Below are 25,381 nucleotides of genomic sequence, written 5' to 3' on the forward strand. Positions count from 1 at the left end.
GAAACAGATTAATTACTATTTGTTGTCTTGTTTGTTTGTTGTTTTATGTTTAAAGAAATAAGAGCAAAAAAGATCTTTCCAGTAACAGAACAATTTAAATACTGGACTACAAATAAGTTAAAGTCTGTCCCTAAGTGTATTTGCAGTACTTGCACAAAGAATAAAGGAAAAAAATCAAACAGAATTCCCGTTTTACTGTCCATTGCATCTTTTTTAAACTACGTTCTGTTTTACTTTTATATAAATTGGTGGAATGGATAATCTTATTGCATGCATTAATAAAAATATAAAGTATATAAATGTTATCTTAAATATAACACCGATTTTTCCTCAAATGGTTGCACTGCTGGTACACATTTTATACAAGCAACCAGAAGATAAACAAAAACAACTTAGTCTCATCGTTTTTGTTTCAATACATATTCCAAGAACCCTTACACACATACCTTCCCCCACCACAGCAATCCCCCCTTTAAAATGCAAAGTCCAAAATATGTATTTTTGTATACCTTTAAGGAGTTCCCAGTATGAAGGAGCTTCTTTAAAATCAAACCTGAAAAGAAAATACATGTAACTGTTTTTTGATCTGTATTTAACTTAACATGTCAGAGTTCTCGGTCAGACTTGCTACCACCTTTTGAACAAGTCCTTGGCAACCTCTAATTTACTCTTGGTGACCTTGCAATCCCCTGGCAATCAACTCAATGCCAGAAGAAAAAGAAAAATCACCTTCTATACCTTCCTCATAAATCAAGTGAAAATGGCAATGCTTCTTAAGTCATCAATTCTTTTGCTAATAAAGCACCTAGTTTGTACAGTACTGTTTATGATCCAATATTTTTAGATAATTTAAAAAATATTAGTGCTCAGGGAAAGGGCTTCTTTAGTTTAGCCCATGTAAATGATTAATAATTTATTATTATCCACTGTAAGTAGTACCAATCAAATAAAGCTGTCAAATTAAAATTAAGTCAATCAGTGATACTTTTACATATAAAATAGTTTTATAAACTAAGATTTCCATAAATATGTTTTCCTTTCTAGATAAAATCTTACCAATACTATGAAACTGCCACCTCTGATGAATCCTTTCTGGAAGAAGTTGTAAAATTTTCTACAGAAACAAAATGCAACAAACTAGGTTACACAGATATTACATAAATGTACACATAACAGAAGCATCAAACATTAAGACAAACTAACTTGCATGCAATCTTCTTTGATAATACAACTGCTGAACAGCATTTAAAAGTGATGTGCAAGAGGGGGGCTGACTTCTTTTCTTTTTGTTTATTCACAATTTCAGAAGGCAGCATGGTGTTATGCTTTCATCCTCCACTCTTCCTTGTTTTCTTTATTAGGAATTTCTGCTTCTGCTGACAGACTATACAGAATTATCTGCAAACCATCAGTCAGTGACATCTCTGATACAAAGTTAATGAACCTGACAGGAAAGGCCAAGTAATTTTATGAATTACTTAACTTCAGTGCAACATTGTAAAAATAGCTTGTACTTTAACTGAGATTTAGAAATCTATTTTTCGATTAAGGACTGAGAGAACTCGCAAAATTCACTTCTGGTCTGACAAAAGAGAGTCTTCATGAACCGGGAAGAAAAAAAATGCTATCTTTTTAGGGACTGACCTACACACAGAAAAATCAGAAATTGAATTAATTTCTGAATCAGTGCAAGCTTCTTGAATGCAAGCTTTCTTGAAGGGATACATGCAGTTACTGAATGGTAACTGCAAACTTCACTGCTGTAGGAGTTTTGGCCAGCAATTAAAAAAATTCTTTGACTCGTCAGCAGGTAAAGAAGGTTCATGCCATAAGACATGCTACTTCATTGTAAAAAGTGCAAGATTAACTCATCTTGCATATTCTGGAATTTTACTCTACATTCTGTTTTCATACAGATGCGCATTAAGTGAATTAGATTCAGACAGAAGAAATGAATAAGATTTAAATTTGAAATATTTTAGGTGCTAATGAAAGTCATTCTTACGATGGTTATATCACTATTGTTTACATAAGCGTGAGTAAAAATATATAAAAAGATTCAAATCATCTTACCTCAAAAATAAAAAGAATACCATCTAGTTCTTCCCTCTGGGATTTGTGACCTAAACGAATTAAAAAGAATCCACAAACAATAATTTAAGGACAAATTCTAAAGACATAAAATGTCCACACTTACAGCCACTGGAAATAGATCTCTCATTCTTACCATTGCAAAAAGTTAGATGTAAAAAAAAAAAAAAATCATAAATATTATTTCAGAAGAATTAGATTATGATATAGAGAAGTGGTGTTCAAAATCCCACCCCCCTCCACTGCGAGGCAGATGGAGAATGCCCGATTTGTCCGCAGGCCAGATCTGACTGGTGGTCCCGATCCAGTGCTTAGGGAGGGTGCAGTGGGCACCATCTGGCCACGTGGAGGGGGAAAGGGGTGCAGCCCAGCCCCAACCCAGCTCACAGGGGCAAGGGGATATAGCCTGGTGCCAACCCAGTGCAGGGAGCGGGGGGGGTGTAGCCTGGTCCCAACTTGTCCCTGCAGGGGGGGAAGGTGGCATGGCCCAGCCCCATGGGGGTAAGGGGTGTAGCCCAGCCTCAACCCAACACTGCTCCAGGTACAGAGGAAGTGGGCATGGCTTGGCCCTGCCAGCAGAATGGGGCACAGCCCAGATCCAACCAGCCATGTGGGACTTGGGGTTTGGGACTTTGGTAGGGTGTATTAATGGTCACTGCTCCCCTGCCACCAAATTTTCTGACTCAGGGGAGTGCCGTGGGTTGGATTCCAAGGCTCCATGGGCCACATTTGGCCTGTGGGCCAGATGGTGAGCACTCCTGATCTAGAGAGCTACCCATCATACAACTAAGTTAAATTATGGAGTCAATTACCAATATATATCCACTGAAGGACAACTATTTTCTAGACATTAAACCCCCCCTGCCCCCCCCAAACAAAATACTTACTTAAGTTCATTTTTTCATTTCAAAGTAATTCACAAAAGGTTTCACTTTTTATAATTGTATAAAATATAAAAAAGCACTAGCAGGGCTAGTTTCTTTGTGTCAGAAACTAACATAAAAACATTTGCAGTTTTAATTCATAAATTTCCCTCTTGCATATTATTATAGCAATCTCTAAAATGGAGGTATTATAAAAGAAAAATTGAGAATTTGATAGAATATGTAAAGGCAATACATTTTTTAGACCCATTCCACTCTTCATCTTAAATTATAGCACATTTGCAAAATGTATGTCAGGAATTCTTGAATTTAAAAAAAAACCAAAAACCAACCAAAGAACAGCCAGCTTTACAATCTGCAGATCTTCACCTTGTAAAATAGCTATTACAAACCAGAAATCAGCAAGGCCATACAATACATGGACTTTGTCCTCCCACCTCTCTGAATAGCAGTCACTTTCCTCTTCCTGGATCAAGAAGGATGCAACTGCTATTTATGTGCTGAATTGCTCCACCCTTATGAAGGATCCCAAACAACTAACTGCAGCATTTATGTTCAAGGGCCTGTCTGCTTGAAAGTGTTAACAAGCACAATTGCCAAAAATCTGTTTTTACAGATTTTAAATATCAAATTTGAAATTATTACCTTTTTGTCTGAGACCTACTTCAATAGTCACGAAATTTTCAAAGAACACGTAGTATATATGTGAAAAATGGAGATCAAAAAACTGTTTGAGGTCAATCGATTCTGCATTCTCTGCAAAATAAACAGAAGATTATTTTAATTTCTTAGAATTATTTAGTCTTATCATTAGAATGATTATTTTAATATAGAAATTGAAGATTTTGTATCATTCCCATGAACAAAGCTGAGTATAGTTCAAATACTCAGCAAAATTTTTGGTCGGGGCAAAAAAACTGACAAAAATTTCCTGTTCTTCCCTCTAACCCCCCTCAATATGTTTATTAAAAATTGCCCATTCTAATCCCCCCTCCCGCATTACTTATATTACTGTAGTGCCCTGATCCCCAGTGATCATTGGCGATGTGTAGGGGGTGCACGCAGGTGCATGTGCACCCCCTGAGCATAGCGGTACACCCCCTGTGAAAAGGTGCCACTGGCCTGTGGGCAGTCGCCACTCGCCAACCCCCACTGGCAGTGTCTGCAGGTGGTCCATGATTGCCGCTGGCCGCTGCTGCTGGCAGCGTCTGCAGGCAATTGCTAACTGCCAGTCAGTGCTCGCCACCCCGCCTCCCACTGCTGCCAACAGCACCACAGCTGCCTGCAGAAGCTCTCCACTTGCCTCCACCACGCTCCCACTGCCAACAGCAGCCCCACTGCCTGTGGGAGCTCGCTGTGCCCCTCCAGCCTCTGGGGGCATGTGGTATTCATGCCAGTTGTGTGTTGTTATCAATTCCATCTCAAGTATTCATATGGTATGAATGTCCCTTGCTAGTCACTCATCAAGTCTTTTCTCTTTTTAAAAGACAGTGAAAGGGAAAGATAGCGAGGCTGTTTATACAGGTTGTATGTGTAAATGAACAATCTTTCACTATGTTTAACACCTGTCCCTCCTTGACTAAGTGTTGTTTTAATTACCTCTGACCATAATTTCCTAATTAAGAGCCGTTCTTCTCAACCTCACACATTATGTTCTATTACTTTTGTTTAAAGAAGTTACAACATAAATCTTTACTTGTGTCCATAAACTACGCAAGTCCTGATAAACTGGTAAATAATAACCGTTGCTATTTGTCCAACAGGATGGTGCAAAGCATGGCCAATGTTTAATAGTATTTCTATCCAGACAGGATCTGTGTAGGCAGCCATTGATTCTCTGGATCGTGGTGTACATATAAGAGGCCTGATGAATCCATTTCTAGCTAACAAGCCCAAATCAAGAGCAACACAGCTAGTTACAAATGTTACAGATCCATGCATTGTCTGAGTTGGAGTCCGAGTTTACAGCATGCTGCTTTCTTCTTTCTTGCTTTGCTTCCATGCTCTGGATCTAAGCCTCTTCATGTTCATCTGCATCTGGTTCCAGATGTTCCCTTCAGACTGGATAGGATTTTGTGCACCCCTCCCAACTTTCTACACTGATATTGAATGCCTTCAAGTCATATTTGCACGCATCATGGTACTGCCATAGAGGGTGACCATGCTTTCTAGAGAGGTCTCAAATTTTACTATACAAAATATTCTTGGGGATACAGTCTCCGCCTCCCCCCCCGAAATATGGCTGATCCATCACAACCACCTTTTCTAGATACTGGTTTCTAAGTGTGTCAGTCCTGAGCACTCCCGTACCACAGTAGTTTGGTATTCTGTCTTCCCACTTTTATTTTCAGGATCTTATGCAGGCATCTCATGTGGAAGCTGTTCAGCCTCTTGATGTGCCTAGCATATGTAGTCCATGTTTCTAAACCATAAAGCAAGGAAGATAGCACACAAGTCTCATAGATTTGCATCTTCACTTTAGCTGATAGTTTGCTGTTATTCCATGCACGTTTCTGGAATAGCCCAAAATTCTTAGCTGCTTTTTTAATTCTGTTAGTCAGTTCAGTCTGAAGATTAAGACTCCACAGTACTAAATAACCAGAACTGTCAATGACACCAAGAGTTTTATCCTCAGAGTGATGTCTGGGTATTGGCTCTCCCAGCATGACTCAAAAAATCTGACAAAGAGATTTTGAAGAAAAGATTCACTGTGGGCAACCAAGGCTGTATCATCCACAAACAGGAAGTATTTCAATATCAGTTCTTTCACCTCGGTTTTTTATCTAAACCCTGCGATGCTGAACAGGCCTCCATCTAGTCCAGTTTGAAGAGAAATGCCATTATTGATGTCTTTGAATGCACGAAGAAACAGGAATGAAAAGCAGACGTTAAAAAGCATAGGGGCTAAGACACACCCTGTTTCACCCCACTGTTGATGTCAAAGGCATTTGATTCTTTGTTTTTATCAAGGTATGGAGGCAACTGTAGTGTATGTAATGAGCAAATGATGTTCAACAGTTTGTGGGGGATAACCCAGTTCCTTTAGAACAGTAAAAAGGGTCAGTCTGTTGACTGTACCAAAAACATTCATCATGTCATCATGTACAGTGACATTCACCTCCCTTTACACTTCTCTTGCAGTTGCTTGACCAGAAATATCATACTAATGGTGAAGCGAGCCAAGCGAAAACTGCATCTACTTTCAGGATGTCAGGGCCGAGGGTGGTCTAAGGCTATGGCCAGTAGCCCGGACCGTCAGGTGGGTTTTTTTCCACGATGGAATAGAGTTAGGCATGGAAGCGTATTGGTTGTATAAAGAAAGCTTTACTTACACTGCTGACGGTCGCAGTGCAGGAAGAAGACTTGCTTGAATTACAGTTGCACACAAACACACAAGGGTGAGATCTCTCTTCGAACTGAACCGAGATGAGTCGTCGGTGTACGACTCCACGAGTGCTTCACACGGGGGTACGTCAATATTTTCACGATGACAGGGAGTGGTTAGAGTCTGATCAGGTCCCTAAGTTCTCCTCCAAGACACACGCGGAGTTTGCTAGGCTCCACAGCGTGCTTAGAGTTCCCCACGAGATGGTTGAGGGGTCCTCCAACTTGGGCGGAAACTGCTCTAACCTTTTATACGGCTAGCAAACCAATCGCTAGCCGCCAGGTGGGAATAATTTAGAATTGACCAATAGTGGGACACAAATTTGCATACGTGTGGCGGGAAGTCTTTTGCACCGGGGTTTTCTCTCTGCAGCTGAGAAATCCACCGTGCAAAGAAAGCTCCGTGTGGCGGGAAAATTCCAATGTGCCGAGGCACTAAAAATCATTGGGTTATGACACAGGATAAGTTCTTTTACCTAAAGACTGAAACCTAAGAAGCATGATGCAAGTGCCAGTTTTCCTGACAATGTTCAATAGGGTTCAAATTTCCTGACAGTGTTCACAACCTCTATAGTTGTCACAGTCACTAATCTCCTTTGTTTTTGTATGGTTGTACAAACCAAGCATCTCTAAAATCTTGCAGGATCACTTCCTCTTTTCAATGAAGCAGTGCCTATGTCATCGTTAAACCGCAACTTTACTATGAACCTTATAAGTGGTTTTACAAAACTGTCAGCAATTTTATCTAGAATAACCCAAAGAGGGTGGCCCCTCAGTCACCAAGCGAGTGAAGTCAAAGAGAAAAAGGAGGAGGCAGGAATGAAACCAGAGGGATAGTCTGAGGGGAAATGCACTAGGAAACTGGACAGGAAGCCATGAGGAGTCAGAAGAGACAAGAAGGAGACAGAAGGAAGAGATACAGGGCAATATAAAGGAGGAGACAGAAAAGATGTAATTAGTAGGAGTCACAAGGTAAAGGCAGGAAAATATAGGTCTAAGGCAAGTGACAATAGGGGAAAAGACTGTGGGAAGTACATAAGAGGAATGGAACAACTGCCCATTCTGTTGAGCAAGAGAAAGAAACACAGTGGCAGCTCTCTACACATCAAGGAACAGGGAAAGGATAAATGAGGTTCCTGCTTACCAACTTGTGTGTATGAGTGAAGGATTACATTTTCACCTCAGAATGATCATGCACAACTTCTGCATTCATGGTTGTTCCCAGGGATGGGGAAAATATCAGGAAGCAAGCAAAACAAAACAAAAAGAGGATTGATTCCCACTCCCCCTACCTTTTTGAACATTACTCATGATTTACGGTTGTTTGGAGATGTAAACATTGTTCATCTTGTGTTCTTAAGAGGCAAATTATAGGCTTGTCCAGATGAGGAAATGTGCGGTACAAAATGAAACCTGCACTTAATCCTAGGGTAAGTAACCCAAGTCACATCACTACATGCTGTACTTTGCACTAGTCCAGTATGTCTACAACTTCTCTCCTTTTGCTTCAGGCTTCTCTTAAAAAAAGATCTAGGAATCAATTTCTAAGATCTTCCAAATAACAAGTGCCTTAGTCAGAACCATATGGCTACCATAAACCTAGGCGGCTCAGACTATATCCCATCACAACACCATTACAATTCAATTGTGCCTTAATGTTATTAAACCGCTAAATACAAATGAACAGTTCTGAATTTCATAAAACATTTTTGGACACGGTGCATATAATGGAAAAAGAAGAATGATGCGAAGTTTAAACAAAGAGAGCTCTTTAACTTTGTTCATAAAAAAACATCTTCTTTTGGAGAAGTTATTGAAGACACTTCCATCTGGCTTTGATCCTACAATTTTGCGGCACACAAGCAGGCCCTTAGTCCCATGAACAGTCACTGTGCAGTCAATTGAACATGCTCTCAAATGCAACAAAATGAACGGTTGCAACCACAGATAAGTATATAGAAATTGGATACAGGATGGGAAGGTGTACTGATAAAGAAAGTTGGAAATTCATTTTGTGTCTCAGACCAATATTCCTGGAGAAAGTAACTTGCTGTTTTTAGAGTAGGTTAAGAATAGGGAATGGCAGTTTTAGTACTCATAGGCCTAATTATCATGTAGCCTTACCTCCAGTATAAGACAGACCTGAATATTTTATGTCTACACCTGTATTGAGCTCAATAACAACTTTTGTTTGCCTAACGCATCTCTTTCAGAAGGACATCCAGGCTCATTTTAAAGATATGACAGGACAACAATTCATCTTTCTAGGCATAATTTCCCTAAATGTTAAAGATTTATGTTTTATTTACAATTTGAACTTAGCGGTTTTCCAGTCACCAGTGACTCTTGTTCCTCAAACAGCTAAATGAACCCTTTAGGCAATCTTTTATTTTGTGTACAAGTGACCTTGAGGTGAAAATAATAATCACCCCTTGACCTTCTTGATAAAATTAAGCAGACTGAACTAACTCTCTCACTAGATATTCTCCAGCCCCCACTGCAATGGCTCTTCTCTGCATTCTCTTCTATTATTTAAAATCCTTTTTAAAATAGGGACATCAGAACTGGATACAGTATTCCAGTATCACTGTCACCAATGCTGTATTTATAAGTAAAATTTACCCCTTTACCCTCTGCTTATACTTCCAAGAAAAATATCAATATATAGAATATAACATTGGAGCTCAGGTTGTCCACCAGGACTCTCTGAAAAGGATAGGATTCTAATATTTTGTTTTTAAAGAAAGAAAATAGTCTTGGTTTGGATGTTATAGAAATTACAATGACATATTAACATAAGAATTAAGGTTTAGGTTAAAAGCCTGTTTTCAAAAAAGATATTTGCACCCTTTTTCTGAAGCTACATATTTCTAACAAACCAATTTACTTCTTGTTTTCTTGGAAACGTATGCTCTAATGGAAAGGAAGTCTCAGAAACAGACCTGGCACAATTTACTGTAATTAGAAAGGTCTGCCAGGAGAGGGGTGGGGAGAAATGTATTTGTATATTCAGAGAATGGAAGGTTTGCACTATAGAAAAATAGATCCATTGTGGTAAAATCTAGTTTCCACAACATCTTTATAAAAATCTGGTTATGCTAGGAAAAAACAGTGTAATATGTTTAGCTATATAGCATAAACATAGCAGAGCACTTTAGCAGAAAGTAAACCCCACAAATTTCTTTTTTAAAATTAAGTTACTCAATCTTATGCTCTATTTTAAATTAATACATTGTAACTGAAAAATTGGTATAAACTTGCTAATATCTAGTCACTAGTAAGCACTGTGTGGGGTGCAAGCAACTTCTCCTTAAAAAGAAGACACTTATTGGCTTTATTCCTCCAATCTAGTCTTAAGTTTTTCTTAATTTGTAAGGTTTTTCTTTTAAATTAAAGAAATCAAGTTGATTTAAATGAAAAAATGAGTGTGGCCAGCAAAGGGTGCACATGACAGTCCTTCTGGACTGACCCTATGCACTGGCTCTGGGACTGGCCTGGATCTGGTCATGTTGGAGCCAGCACACTCCCTCCATTGTCCTGTGTGCAGTCTGTGTGGCCAGTCCACCCTATGCACCATGTGCAGCATGCACCATGGTTTGCTGTACATGCAGCACATTATGGGGTCTGCACTGCTCACAGGCTGGATCCAGCACCGAACATGGCATTGGGGAATGGGGGTGGGGAAAGAGGTGTCCAGGGCACAGGTCACATGCAGCATGCTGGACCAGGCTTCTGTGATGCCCGCAGTACTGTGTCCAGTGCACGTGCCACAGGCAGCGCACACCGCAGTCTGGCCCAATGTACAGTTATACTTGATCCCTGGGGCCAGTGCATGGTAGTATGCAGGCAGGCTGTGGAGTAGGGGGTCTATCCTGGTCCAGCCCACAGACCAGCACAGAGATACTCATCCAGTCCCTGAGGCTAGATAAATTTGACATGCCTGCCATAAATAGTATAGCTCCTCACAAACTTAAAAGCCTTTTCCTTTAACACCAACATATGGAAGAGCTGTCCTATTACCCCCATTTTACAGCTCAGAAACTGTAGTCCAAAGTCTAGATTTTCAAGTGGCTAATGATTGTGTGCGCCTTCATTTCTGCACACCCAATTTTAAAAAGTTTAAAGCCTAAAGCTTGATTTTTGGAGGCTAGATTTCAATATGTTCCAAAATAATTTGGCACCCAAAAGCTGAGGTGCACACATCCTCTAGCAAATAAAGAATGAACTTTAGAAAATGAATACAATACACGATTAGATGTTGTTTAGCATAATCTAATCTACATGATGTAAATCGAGTATCTCACAGACTCAGTTACACATAATTGATTTGGGGAAGTATCACCAGGAGGCATTAAAGGAAAATATATTATTTACAATTAATCACTCCCTCTTTCGTTACAAGCACTTATCCAGTGCAGGCCTGAACAGTTGCCTCCACGTTCGCTTGACTTGATGCCACTGCCCTTCAACTCTGAGGGATTCATGACAATTCCCTATCTTCCACTTTTCTTGAATAGATTTTAAAATTGATTAAAATTACTACTACCCAGTAGATAAACTAAAATTGTCTGCATGGTAGAGCAGCTCTTTAATACTGACTATACTATTTTATCTACCCAAACTTAAAGCATTCCCTAGACTGGTCTCACCTCAGTCTCAGGAAGGCACCGAGTGCTGGAGAGGAGGCAGATGAAGACTGAACATCTATACTGCTCCTTCTCCCAGGAGGATTTCTTCTGGTCGATATTTCTTAGAAATTTTTACCAGTATAAATGAACATCCCAGTTTTCAGCAGCATCATTGCAAAACTATTAAAATCAGCTCAACAGAAATAGGTAGTAATATCACAGTGTATCAAAATCTTACATTCTCTAACCTATGCTCAATCCACACCCAAGTAGATATTTCTACTTAATTAGCAATGAACTGGAAGAGGGCTAGATTTACATTAAGACTTAGACTGTACAGTAACTGGAGTTTACAGTTTAAGTGTCTTTCAAGGAAATTTTTTAAGTAAACCCTTCAATCAATAGGATAACATTGTGAAGTCTCAAATGTCTGTATATATCTAAGCAAGACAAACAGTGCAAACAAAAGATTATTTTTAACATAGTACAGCTGGTAATATGTTGATTAGCACCCTCTTTAAACAACTGTTCTTGGTCAGAGTATAAGAGTAAGAACAAGTAGAAAATGTGCATAAATTAGAATAAAGGAGATTTAGATTAGATACTGATAATAATTTTCTAACTAGGAAGGTGATTAAATATTAGAACAAATTACCTAGTCAGAATGTGGAATCTCTGTCCTCGGAAGCTTCTACGTGCCAGCTAGACCAGGGGTGTCAAACTTGTTTGGCGTTACAGGCTGAATCCAGACTATGGGGCTTCCCATGGTCCAGACAACCAACAAATGGTGTCAGTGGCATTAGTCCCTGCAGGTATAAGCACTGCTGTTTCAGCTCTGGAACCCACAAAGTTACTACTGCTGCTGTTCACCTGCCCTTTTCCCCAGTCACCAATCCTAGTCACCAGGGGCAAATACTGACCTTAATTTCAGTGGCAGAAGGGCAAATGGGAGGGGGAGCTGGGCAAGAAGTGGGGTGGGTAAGGCAAGCTGAATTATTTTTGTGGGTGCCCAAACTGCTCTGAAACAGAGGGTCTGGCAGCTGCAGGATTTAACACCACCACTATAGCCTCTGATCCAATCTGTGGAGGTGGGGGATCCAGCCCGTGAGAAGTCCTGTGCACCAGATAACCCAAATTGTGGGCAGGATCCAGCCCACAGAACATGTTTGACACTCCTGAGTTAGGCAAACATTAGTCTGTGACAGTAAGAAAAAGGACAATCTGCACTGAGCAGGGCATTAAGACAAGAAGACCTCCTGAATTCCCTCACTGCCCCTTCTTTTGGAAGTGCTGTCTTTTAGCAATACCCAACAAATCATAACAAGTACCACAATTCATAATGGCCATTCTCTCTAAATGAGCTCCAGGAACTAATTTCTTAGAGAAGTTGGTTCATAACTTTGTGGTGCTGACAAGGTTAACAGAGATTCTTCAGACAGATAAGTTTTTTTTATAAGAAGTCATGTTACTTAAAATAGTGCACTGCAAATTTAAGAGGGGAGACAAAGTAATGTTATTTAGAAGGGAGTTTTCCATCTCGCTTACTGTTTGAGGTGTTTAAAATATAAAACCAAACCATTTTAACAATTTATTGAACTCCTGTGTCGAATTGTTCCTGTACTGGAAATGCATTACTGCTTTATAAACACTACCAAGAGAAAATGTGATGTTTTCATACTCAGGAAGTTTGATGGGAAGTTACAGGATAGCTGCATTTTGTTTTGATCGCTATAGACAGCAACTTAGTGTTCTGAACCCACTTAAGGAAAAAGTGAAAGGGGTGTAAATTTGACATTTTTATTCCTCACCAGAATTTTAAATAAAGGTAAAATGCCCTACTGAGATACCCTAACCCTACCAAAACATCCAAAAAATTGATGAATAAGCACATTCAATGGGTACTCTTGCTATGGTCAACAGAAGTAAACAATGAAGACTGATATAAACATTGTTATCCCGTTTAAACATCAATGTTCTATAGAGATGAATGGGAGTTGCTCTCAGGGCTAATTGTCTCAGGTAGCCAGCAGACAGAGCAAATCACAATGCTGGTTTACATTTTTTTAAATGCCATCTCAGTCGCACAAGTTGGAGTCTTAACACATATTCAACTGAAAGCTGAGTTTCTGGATCACAGAACACTTTCAACTTTCTAAAGATTCCATAATAATGTAGTAATTTTTATTCTTAGCTGCAACAAATTTGATCTACACAAATCCTTGTCTGCCACAAAAGCCAGAGACCCTCTCTCTAGCCTAGGACTCTTATCTGATCCCAAACCCTATCCTTGCACAAATTCACAAGCCAGTAACAGCTGTTGCTGGTGTTTTTATGTCAAAACTAATATTAGCCAAAGCCTCCCCAAATAAGCAGGAACCCTAATCCGATCTCACAAGTGAAGACCAACACTAGACCCCAGCTAAATTCCTGAACTGATGCCCAACCCTAGCCCTGCAACACATGTAATTAACATTACTACAAAAAATGTCAAATATGATACAGATATACAAATCCACTAAACATTTCTGGTGCTATTATCTCTACAGAAAACTCCAGAAGGCTTACCTTTGAAACTGATTTCCCTCTCTCACCTTCAATCCAAGAAAAATCATTAATTTAATTGCTATAGTTTGAAAAAAAATGTGAGTGTAAAACAAACAATTTTAAAGGGTATAAACAGTGAATATATATCTCTTTAAACATTCCAAAATACCACTGTTTAAATAGGTTCCTTTAAGTGTTACACCTCCTTTGATTTGACCTATATAATACAATCCACACCTATAAGCCTCTGAAACATTAAACCAGAGACCAGTCAAACTGGATGTTCTACAGAGAATGTTTCATCTGTAAAGTACAGATCGACTATCCCCATCTAAAGATGGTCTTGTTTGTTGTTTCTAGTTCTATCAAGCACCACTGTGGATAACAACTCTAAAATATAAAAGCATCTGAAAGTTCAAAACAGTAAATTACAACAATTGAGACTGCCTGTAAAAACAAAATTAGCAATAATTTGATTTACACCAACTGTTCATAAATTGGTTCTTGGTTTTTAAATACCAGATGCAAAATATTCAACAAAATACAAAACTATGCTATCAACATTGCATTTTTACTCTGGAATAACTATCCACACAAGAACATATAAAAACAATTCTATTTAAACTAATATTTCAGTCTTAACACTGAAGGTAAATAAAACAGATTCATTTGCCTTTACTTCCACACAGTAATGTACAGAAATTCTTGAGGGAGTTTTTTTCTGGTGTTTTCACAGTTTGATTGCAAAACAAGATTTTAGGAACTAGGTCTGCAAACTAAGACGTTTTGGAATTGGAAACAACATATCTGATATCAATGACATGGCAGCAGAGCACATCTGCATTATCAATGTATATCTTTGTGAAAGAGTCAATGAGTTACCTTATTAGATTAGTTTAATTATTCTAAAAATTTCCCCAAAACATTTGTTCTTTAAAAACAAGGATAAACACAAAAAACCCCCAAAGATGACAACTGAAAACCTCCAAGTAGTACAGAACAACTGGATTTCTAAAGAAAAAAAAAATAAAACCCACCTCATTAGGGTACTGTGCAAATTTTCAATGCAACTGTTGCTTACACACACACACATACATACACCTGTGCCAGTGAAAGTAGGTCCTTCCAGTCATGAAAACTGATAAGTCATGATGTTGGCTACAAATGTCCAACTCGGGATCCTTAAAATTCTAGTTTATTAGGCGGATTGAAACACTGTAATCATAAACCTTGGGGCTGGTCCACACACACACACACATGCACACACATACACACACACACACACAGTAGCAGGCTACAGAGTCAGGTATACCTATCCTACAAGCGCTGGAGTCTGTCGTTGAGGCTTCTTTCAGCGTGGTGTTATCTTCCAGAAGGGGGTCGCCGGCTGGTCCTTCTGGCTGGACAGGTCTGGTCGAGTTGGAGATCAAGAGGGCGCAACTGAGGGTCACTTTTCACTGCCTTTTATCTGTCCCTGGCAGACTTTGGTGACTCCCCAGTTTTCTGGTTTGCCCAATCCAGGGGTCATTGACCCTCGTGGGACTTCCCCCCCCTCGGTGGCTACTGGACAGCATCTGTCAGCCCCAGGGGTCGTCTGCATGTACGTGCAGGTTTGGGAGTCCGTTGATGAATTTAGAATAGGGCTCTGGGAGTGGTCGATCTGGAGATATTCAGCCCAAAAGTTGGTCTCTGGTGTTAAGTCAGGCCAGGGCTTCTAGCCCTTGATCAGTGAGGTTTAGAGATTTCCTGGTTGTTACATTGTCTTCTATTGAGTTCAGCTTCCAGGTGATAATTGCTGCCTGCTTCCATGTTACACATTCAATCACTGATTCACTCACTCTTTCAGAGGCCAGCCTGATACAGGGAAGGGCAGTTGGATTCCTGCCCTTGTTAACAATGTTACAATGTATAACTTACTAAAACACATTTAGTTGCAAGTTGAAAGGTGAGGAGTATAAAATATAAGCTACAAATGCCATGGCACACAAATAGATAAAAATACCAAACTACAAGGGGAGATACAAAATGCACACATACAAATTTTAAAATACAATTCCTTATCTTAAAGTGAAAGAGAGAGGAAGGAAGGAAGAAAAGGTAGAAAAAGAGAAACATATCCAAAGAGGGGAGAGGAAATGCAGGCAAGAGGAAAAGGGGGCTTTCTGCTACATTAGAGGAACAGGGGGCTTTCTGCTACAATGACAATTGTTAGGGAGAGTTATAACAGTCATGGGGAAAGTTATAAACATATTAGGGGCTGCAGTAGCATTTCTACAGCCAATGCTGTAACCAACTACCATTATAAACAAAGTTATAAGTATGCCAGAATAATTTTTTAGGAAAATGTATTCAACTGGAAAATTGCCAAACTTATTCTGAAAGCAAGATTTATTTCAGTAAGTGCACCAAGTACTTTGATTGTGTCCAGTAAGAAAGGCCTAAATGGTTGCCCTGAATAAAATGCAAGTGGTAGACTTCCTCAACAGCTGGAGACTCATCTCCAAGGCTCCAGCCACTAATCATGGGGGCATTTCACACAGGCTGCAAGAAAAGACTTAAAAGCATCCACATACAGATAGCTTTCTTTCTCCTGCACAAAGAGGAAAGTTATGTCCCCAATTCAGGTTTCTGGAATCAAGATGTCTTTTAAAAACTCAACCTGGCTTCCACTGCAGAAAAATAAGTCTCTGCTTTTACAACATATATTGCATAACAAAGGACTCTAGTCTGATAAAAACCTTAATAAGATAAGGACACCATTTGAAAAAGGATACAACTAATACAGAAATGCCACTGATGAAACTTTTCTACCTCATTCTAATTTTTAAAAAATGTTTACTGTTCTAATTCTTGATATTCTTGCTATCAGTGTGTTCTCTTTTAACCTGTGTTCTTGTATTATAAGAAAAAAGAGAACTAGATATTCCTGATCAACCTTATTATATAACTAAAATGTAAAATAAGGTAGATTATGACTGTTGACCTTAGAGAAGCCATATGATAAAAGTATACACTTTATACATACACACTTATAAAATACAAAATAATAGAGAGTCTCATCATTTTGTATATTTTTATAATGTAAAGGTAAATAGTCCCAATCCTTTCAATATGATCTCTTAGGAAAAAGTTTTTCCCAATCCCTAATCATTTTCATCTAATCTTTGACAACATTCTAGTTTTGTTATAGCCTTTTTGTGATAAAATTATCAAAACTAAAAAAAAAAAACATTCCAGGTGACGGCACACACAAGCATCATGTTTGCCTTTAGACTATGGATAGGTCAATGAAGTCTTCTTGTTAACAATGTCAAGATACTTTTCTTGAGATGGTACTGTTATTTTTATACCTTACTAGGTTCTAAATTAATTCAAATTATTCTATCCAATATGTATTATTTCTCACCAGCTGATTGTTCAGTTAGGTTCCCTGATGTTACACAGTCTCTTCTGGTCTTGATTAAACACATATATTGTCGTGTCATTTACAAATCTTCCCACCTGGCTGCTCACTGCCTGTAATGTACTTAACACGACACTGGCCCTAATGCAGAGTCTTGTGACACACAAATGTCAGCCTTTGGTCATCATTAATTAGATCATTTCTACTTTTTGTTCGCCATCTTTTACCCAGCTTATAACTCAAAACAGTATTTTTTTCCCATTATAACTACCTCATTACTTTAATTGCTTCTTACACAGGGCTAAGTCAAAGTCTTTCTGGAAAAAAAAGTAAAAAGAAAAAAAAGGAAGAAAAAAATAGTACAGGTTTCCCTCACTTTGTGTTATACATGCTATCCTGGAAAATGGCACATAACTCGAATTCACATAAAGGGAACCCGCTCTACAATGTAACAAATAGGGCTACATTCCAACACCTTGACTATACTGATCGCCAGACCCACCCATTTCTACCACTTTTACAAGACAATTTTGGTACTCACCAACAGCAGGTAGTGCACAAAAGCACAGGGTGGTGATGAATGTTTAGTTGGTGTGAAGAGAGGGTGGTGAAGGGTCTTGAGTGTCAGGCTCAATATCACTGGTAGACTACGGACAGGCGTAGGAGATAAACTAGCAGAACACTTAGAAGCCATAATGGGGATGGCAACTACAGAAACATGTCACAGACAATAAGCGAGGACAACAGATCCATACAGGAGACTATATTTTGGTGCATGTCATTCCCACGATGCACCACACAAAGCAGCTGACTGTGGGCTTCCACCACACCGATCATGCAAGAGTGAATTTACTTCAAATATAATGATTTTTTGGCATAAAAAGGGTCATCGTAGAAGAGAGAATTCACACATACAGAACCCTCATAAAGCAAGGGAAAGCTGTATTAGACAATTCCCCCTATTTTAATCAGGAAGAACCAATAAAGAACCAAATAAAATAAAGGATGTCAATGGCTTAGATCTGTGGCTACACTGTCACATAGAATGGGTGAACTATTTACTCAACATACTTGTATGACAAATTACACTGATTTGATAAAACCTTGATAAGCTATATGGACACTGCTTGGAAAATCTGTAACAGATACAGGACTGCCTGATAACTACAGAAGTTCTATAGACTATCTGCAGCTCCACTGAAGGGGTCTTAAGTCTACAAACACCTACATTTTCTGCTGGATATGAAACAGATGGTGATTCTTCTTTTGCTACAACTGCTGATATACAGGATCGGGGAAAGAAGCAATCTGACCACCACAAAAGTTGGTCTTCACAGACATGAAGCAAAACAGAGTACAGTAAGCTATACTGTTGGTGGGATTGGCTTGGCCTCCCTCTAACACACAAAGGAGCAAAAGAAAATAAACAGGAAGACACAGCAATTGTTGTTCAGGCTGAGGCACAGCCTCCTGATGCCTAAAGTCAGTTCATATGGCAATCTATCCAGATTAGTACCAATATTTTTAAATTTGGAACTATAAAGCAGTCATGAAGGAACAGATGGAAAAGAAAAAGAGCAGAGAGAGAGTATCTTGTAATCCTGCAGAGAATTGCTTGCATAGCATGTTTCAGAGGTGGAAAAGAGAGGTAAACTTTGCAAAATGAAAGGTTTCAGACAATCAACAGTCCACTTTATCTTCCTTTCTAGTGTGTGTAGGAGCAGCTAACAGGAGTATCCAGAATAAGCCCTGTCATTTTTTCCAGCTCATGATTATGTAGAACGTATCTGCATGATGGCACAATTTTGCAGAGATCACAGCAAAAATAAGAGAGGGATGCAGCAGATTCACAATCCAGCATAATGAGTTTTGAGTCTTTAAAAAATTCCCAACAAAACAACTCTTACTCACGCACTGAACTGTATTCTAAGGAAGGTCTGAAAGGACATGTCAGAGCCCTGCCTCTGGCTGGGGTGGGGAAAGAATCAAGGAAAAACATGCCCCAGCAGATTTAACCTGCCTCACAATCAGCAAGCAAAAACCTTAGATAAGAATCATTTACTAGACATAATGAGATGTCCCAATAAAGTTGCAACAAGTTTCTTACCAAACACATTTTACTTTCAGCAGAGCTGAAGTAAGTCCTATAAATTACAAAAAAGATGGCCAAAGCAAAACCAGGAGTGCTGTCTAGCCAAATAACCTAAAATCAGAATTATGTTTGCTTTTTTCTGTCATGAGGTTTCTTGTACTAGGCTTCTTTAGTTACCAAGGAAAGTAGTAACTAAAAGTAATAGATTCATAAGTAATGCAAAACACAAGCCACAACTGGTCTGGCCATAAGCAAGTAAAAACAGTTTCATGGGTGAGGATATAAATTTCTCTTATGTGGTTGGTATGATTGGAACAACTATTCAAAAGAGCATCATAGGAAATTAGGGTTGGAAGGGACCTCGGGAAGTCATTTATTCCAACTTCCTGCTCAAAGCAGGACCATCCCCAACTAGATTATTCCAGCCAAGCCTTTGTCTACCCAGGTCTTAAAAACCTCTAAAGATGGAGACTGCACATCTCTGGGTAGCCTGCTCCAATGATTTACTACCCTCCTAAAGAGAAAGTCTCTTAATATCCAACCTAAATTGCCCTTGCTGCCACTTGTGACCATTGCTCCTTGTTATCTGCCAACACTGAGAACAGTTTAGCTCAGGGAATGGCAATTATTTGGGCTGGAGAGCCACTTAATGAGTTTTGGTGAGCTGTTGGGGGCCAGAGGGGGCAGGGAGATGCTAACTGATCCTATCTGGCCTGCTGGCCAGCACCAGGAGAATGAGGAGTGAGAGCTGTGCCCCGTGCCACTCTGCTCTGCCACAGCCAGAGCTAGGCAGCACATAGACTCCTCTGCCCCCCGCCCCTCCCTCCATCTGCCCTCCACTCTGCCCGGCTTCCTGTTGGTGCTGCACAGTCCTGTCGCTGTGGCTGCCAGCAGGCAGGCCCACCATCTGCCAGGCCTGCCATCCTACCCATCCTCTGTGATAAGTCACTGCACCACCGCACCACACTGGGAAAGTCATGGGTGGCTGCCCCATGCCAAGCCCCGTTGTGGCTACCATGGACTTCCCTCCTAGCAGTGCCATGGTGGCAGTGGCTCATCATGGCAAGTGGGAGGGATAGCTACTTGGCATGCTGCATCACACACCCATCCCATGTCGGCCTGGATGCTGGCAGCTGCGGTGCCAGGACCACGCAGCCGCAGTGCCACCAGGAAGCTGAGCGAGGGGGAGGGGGAGGAGAAATGGATGTGGGGGGTACAGAGGAGTCTGTGCACTGTGCAGCCCAGCCCCAGCCACAACAGAGCAGAGCAGCGAGGGGCTCAGCCCTCCTTCCTCAGGCCCTCAGAAGCAGCAGCCTGTTGCTGAGGACCAGAAATGGCCCATGGGCTATATTTTGCCCACCCCTGGTCTTGCTCCATCCTCTTTGTAACCACCTCTCAAGTACTTGAAGGCTGTTATTAAATCCCCTCTCAGCCTTATGGTTTCATAGTAGCTAGGGTCAGGAGGGACCTGAACAGATCATCTAGCCTGACCCCCCACCACAGGCAGGAATGAATGGTGGATTCATAAGACCCCAGACAGGTGATCATCCAACCTCCTCTTGAATTTGCCCAAGGTAGGGGTGAGGACCACTTCCTTAGGAAGTTGGTTCCAGATTTTGGCCACCCCTTCTGATCTCCAACCTAAACCTATTCTCCATCAGCTTATTTCCATTGTTCCTTGTCATCCCAGGTGGTGCTGGGGAAAAAAGAGCTCTGCCTATTTGCTGTTGATCTCCCCTGATGAGTTTGTAGGCAGCCACCAGGTCCCCCCTCAGCCTTCTCTTGCTGAGGTTGACCAGGTTCAGGTCCCTCAGTCTCTCCTCGTAGGGCCTGTCCTGCTGCCCTCTCACCAAGCGGGCGGCCCTCCTCTGAACCCTCTCCAGGCTGGCCACATCCTTTTTGAAGTGCGGCGCCCAGTACTGGACACAGTACTCCAACTGCGGCCTGACCAAAGTCGCGAAGAGGGGGAGAATCATTTCTCTAAACGGGCTTGAGATGCACCTTTGAATGCATGACAAGGTATGGCTGGCCTTGCTGGCTGCGGTCTGGCATTGGCGGCTCACGTTCATCTTGGAGTCAATAACGATTCCAAGATCCCTTTCCGCCTCTGTGCTTTCAAGAAGGGAACTCCCCAGCCTGTATGTATGCTGTGGATTCCTTCTCCCAAGGTGCAGCACCCTGCATTTGTCTACATTGAACCCCAAGCTATTCTCATCTGCCCACTTTTGTAGTCTGTCTAAATCTAGTTGCAGCTTCTCTCTCCCTTCCAGTGTGTCCACCTTGCCCCACATCTTAGTGTCATCAGCAAATTTGGACAGTGTGTTTTCCACCCCCTCATCCAAGTCGCTGATGAAGATGTTAAACAGTGTGGGCCCGAAGGACCGAGCCCTGGGGTACCCCACTGCTCACATCTCGCCAGGTTGAGTACAACCCGTCCACCACTACTCTCTGGGTGTGCCCCATCAGCCAATTTTTTACCCATCCAACTGTGCAGGCATCAATGTCGCAGTTGCTTAATTTATTGATGGGGATGGGGTGAGAAACAGTGTCAAAGGCCTTCTTAAAGTCTAGAAAGACTATGTCCACAGCGACACCATCATCCAAGGATTTAGTTACTTGGTCACAAAAGGCAATCAGGTTGGTCAGACAGGACCTGCCTTTGATGAACCCATGCCGATTGCCCCTGAGCATGATCTCCCCTGCAGGCCCCCCACAGATGTGCTCCTTGATGATTCTTTCCAAGATCTTCCTGAGCACCGAGGTGAGGCTTACAGGCCTATAGTTACTTGGGTCCTCCTTCCTCCCCTTCCTGAAAATTGGGTTTCCAATCCCCTGGTACCTGGTCAGATGACCATGAATGCTCATACAGCCAGGCCAAGGGCTCTGCGATGACCCCTGCCAGATACCTCAACACCCTTGAGTGGAAGGCATTTGGACCTGCAGATTTAAAAATGCTTAGCCCTTCCAGAAGATCCCTAACTACATCTGCACTGACTGAAGGCTTGATAGAGCTATCCCCAAGATTGTCCCTACCTCTGGTAGGTGGGATATCCTGGTCCCTGTTCAGGAAAACGGAGGCAAAGAAACTGTTAAAAATATCAGCTTTCTTGTCTGGCGTGGCCACAAGATTACTGTTTGTGTCTTGCACTGGCCCTTGTCTTCTCCCGACTAACTGAGCCCATTTCCCTCAGCCTCTCCTCACAAGTTTGTGGTCCCCCACCCCCCTCTCCACTTTGTGTGCATCCTTTCCGTAGTGTGGGGCCCAAAACTGGACACAGTACTCCAGATGTGGCTTCACCAGTATCCTTTTGACATAATCCAGTTACTACTGCTGCTGACAAGCCCACTGCCAATAGACATTACCACACATGTTCTCCAAATATAAATGGAAGGAAAGAAGTGACCAGTAACAATAACCTTTGACCTTGGTGTTGATGGGCTTGAAGGACAAGCACCCAAAGTAGTACAGGTCAAGGCACGGACTCCTAGCCAGAGGCAGCAGCCTTAAAACTGCTCACTACCCGGCCCCAGGAACAGGCCCAGAAAGTGATGAGAGCCGTGGATGGCGCCTTTCAACCAAGAACCAAGGTAAACAAACCTCTTTTATGCCCCACCCCAGCGATGCAATGCTGAAGCAGGGCACTGGGGTGGTGCTTTCGGGGGGTAAAGCCTGAGATTTCACCTGCGACCCACAGTGTGGAAAGGCCCTCTGCAGCCCCGGGCCTGTCTGCTCATTTTCTGCCAGCAAAAAAAGAGCAACCGGGGGAATTGCATATCCCGGGGGTGCCTTGAGGCTATGAACCACCGTGCTGGGCAAAATCACCCTGGGAAACGCTCCCCAGGCCTGCGAGCAACTGCCCACCTCACCTCAGCCGCCGGCCCCGCCGCCTCTGCCCCAGGCTGGGCCGGCCTCCCCCGCCCGGCCCTGCGGGTTGCCATGCCAACGCCGAGCTTGTGCCGGCCCCGGCCCCCGCGGGCAGCAGCGGTACGAGGAGCCCCCGGCCCGGCCCGGCCCCCTGCCCGGGGCCCGCTGCCGCCCCCGGCCTCACCGATGAGGACGCGCAGGTGCTTGAGGCGGGTGAGCGGGTCCTTGCGGGTGTCCAGCACCTTCTGCGTGGATTTGCGCACGTCTCCGTGCGGCTTCTTGGAGAACATCCCGCCAGAGCCCCGGCCCCCTGCGCTGCAAGGCCTCCGGATCCGCCGGCCGCAGGAGCTCCTACATCGCCAGCGGCGTCTCCGGCTCGGCGCGGGGGGGCAGGGGCAGCGGCGCGGGCGCAGTCAGTTCCGGGGGGGAGGGGGGCGGGCCCGGGACTCCCCCCCCGGCCTCTCACAGCTCTAGTCCCGCTGCTTCACGACAGCCGTCAGGTGCGACCCTGGGCGTCCCCATGGCAACTGCCGTGTGACATCATAGCTGGGCTGAGGCGCGAGCGTACGTCATAGGCGGAGGGTTCGGTTCTGCCTCCAAGAGGCAGCGCCCAGGGCGGAGAGGGGATGGGGTGCAATAGCGCTCCCCCCAGCCCGTCGAGACTGACCCGCCCGCACGCAGCGAGGGGCTTTTGAACCTTGACCAAGGGGGGCAGGAAAGAAACAGACCGGTGCGTCACATCTTAGGAGAGGCCCCGAGGGCGCTGCGGGGCGTCAGGCCAGGAGGGGAAGGCGCTTAATATCAGGACCCGGATGGGGTTGCAGCGGCCGGGCAGGGAAATGAGATTTCAAATGGCAAAAAGCTTAATAAAGCCAGGGCGGTCGTGATAATGTGACGTATTAATGTTGCTAATAGTTACTAATGACTATCATTTCTCTTACACAGGCGGGGGGAGGGGGACGACTGAGGCCTGGTAAAGTAGAGGCACTCATTTTTGTCACTTTCTCATCAGCAGAGCCAGCAGGGAGTTCAGGTCTTGTAAGGTCAAGCCAAGTGCTCTGGTCACCAAGCCATGTTTCCTCCAGTTTAATGCTCAGCTTTCAGATAAGTCAGCCCCAAGGCATACAAGCGGGATAAAAATAACAAGATTTGTAAAGTAGCACTATTTTTGCTTTTTTCTGTTGACTTGTGATGTTGGAGCACTTTGAATTCTGATTTTTGATCTTTTGTGCAACCTGGAGTGCTAGCAAACTTGTTGTTTTATAAAGAAAATGTTTTTTGGGGTAATTGGATTTAATGGGCTGGTTCTAAGAAAATACCTACATTTTGTGAGATCATGGACTAAACATAGACAATGGATTTTTGACACATTATAATCTGCCTGGCAACTGACTCCCCAGCCCAGCCCCTGGCTTCTTTACTTTTCATTCCATGCAGAAAGAGCACACACCAACTGCTGAAACTTCCTTAGCCTGACGAAGGGTTTTTGAACCCGAAAGCTTGCTTAATAACTATTCTCCAACTATTTGGGTTGGTCTAATAATAGATATCAAATTCACCCAAGGAACCTTGTCTGCCTATGTTTTGTGAGCCTTTTGATTAAATTGCAAGACTTGACAACACTGTTGGTGAGTCACCCAGCTCAACTGCAAAATATAAGTATGTAAAAGTATCAAAAAGTAAGGCTGTTAACCCTATAAATCTTAGCATAGTCACATATTAGGACAGTGGAGTCTAGCAAGTATGGTATGAAGTGGTGAGTCTTATTTCAGTCCTTGTCACTGGCCTGCCCGTGTGACCTCAGGCAAGTCACCTCACTGTTCTGTTGCAGTTTCTCCGTAAAAGAGAGATAACGCTGTTTATCTTTCTTTGTAAAGTGAGATCTAAAGATAGAAAATATTATGTAACAGTAGAATTGTTATAATAAAAGAAAACACATTTTATCACCACATAACTTTTAACTCTGAAGGTTGTTACTTTAAAATCAAATATGCATTGCTTTATCTTTTTAAGATTAATTTCTTTAATTTACTTGTGTAAGATATATGAAGCTGTTAACTATGTATTTTCTTATGTTTAGGTGCTTGGCTTTCTGGATTATATGATGAGTGGGTGTATTTTTATAACTGAACAACTTTTTAACAATAGGGGTTTGTTGAAAATTTGATCAATTTTTAAAAAATCTTCATTTATAGATATGTAACTGAGGACAGTTTAAACAGGTGGAACAGGAGATGTCAACAAATTATTAAATGAAAGGAAAATGATGTTGGCCGACCAAATAATGGTTTCCAGGAGGCACTGCTTCACTCCCAGCACATTTGGCAAGATAAGCACAGTTCCATATGCAAAAAAGGTCATGATCTTGCAAAAGTTTATGTATGTACTTAACTTTAAGTGTACAAGTAGTTTCCATGCTTTCGGTGGCTCTGATTCTGCACTGAAAACTATGATAGAAAATGCCAGGTTTGGCAAGGGAATGGTTAGGTT

At 42.0% G+C, this 25,381-nt stretch overlaps 1 protein-coding gene across 5 annotated transcripts in view; it reads right to left on the reverse strand.

The window, feature by feature from the left end:
• The window catches only part of RALGAPA1 (Ral GTPase activating protein catalytic subunit alpha 1), a 223,614-nt gene extending 200,238 nt beyond the window's left edge, over positions 1-23,376 (reverse strand). For 2 of the 5 annotated variants that reach the window (XM_019488741.2, XM_019488740.2), the window contains exons 1-5: positions 23,076-23,375; positions 3,621-3,731; positions 2,074-2,123; positions 1,057-1,114; positions 510-553 (exon numbers count right to left, since the gene is read on the reverse strand). In XM_019488741.2, the coding sequence (XP_019344286.1) occupies positions 510-553; positions 1,057-1,114; positions 2,074-2,123; positions 3,621-3,731; positions 23,076-23,181 (369 nt within the window). In that variant the 5' untranslated portion in view covers positions 23,182-23,375. Of the gene's footprint in view, positions 1-509; positions 554-1,056; positions 1,115-2,073; positions 2,124-3,620; positions 3,732-23,075 lie in introns of all 5 variants that reach the window. The other 3 variants (XM_006258745.4, XM_019488745.2, XM_019488742.2) reach the window with 2 other exon arrangements.
• Positions 23,377-25,381: the final 2,005 nt, after the last annotated feature.

This window comes from Alligator mississippiensis, chromosome 2 (assembly GCF_030867095.1).
Source record: "Alligator mississippiensis isolate rAllMis1 chromosome 2, rAllMis1, whole genome shotgun sequence".
NCBI classification, from domain to species: domain Eukaryota; kingdom Metazoa; phylum Chordata; order Crocodylia; family Alligatoridae; genus Alligator; species Alligator mississippiensis.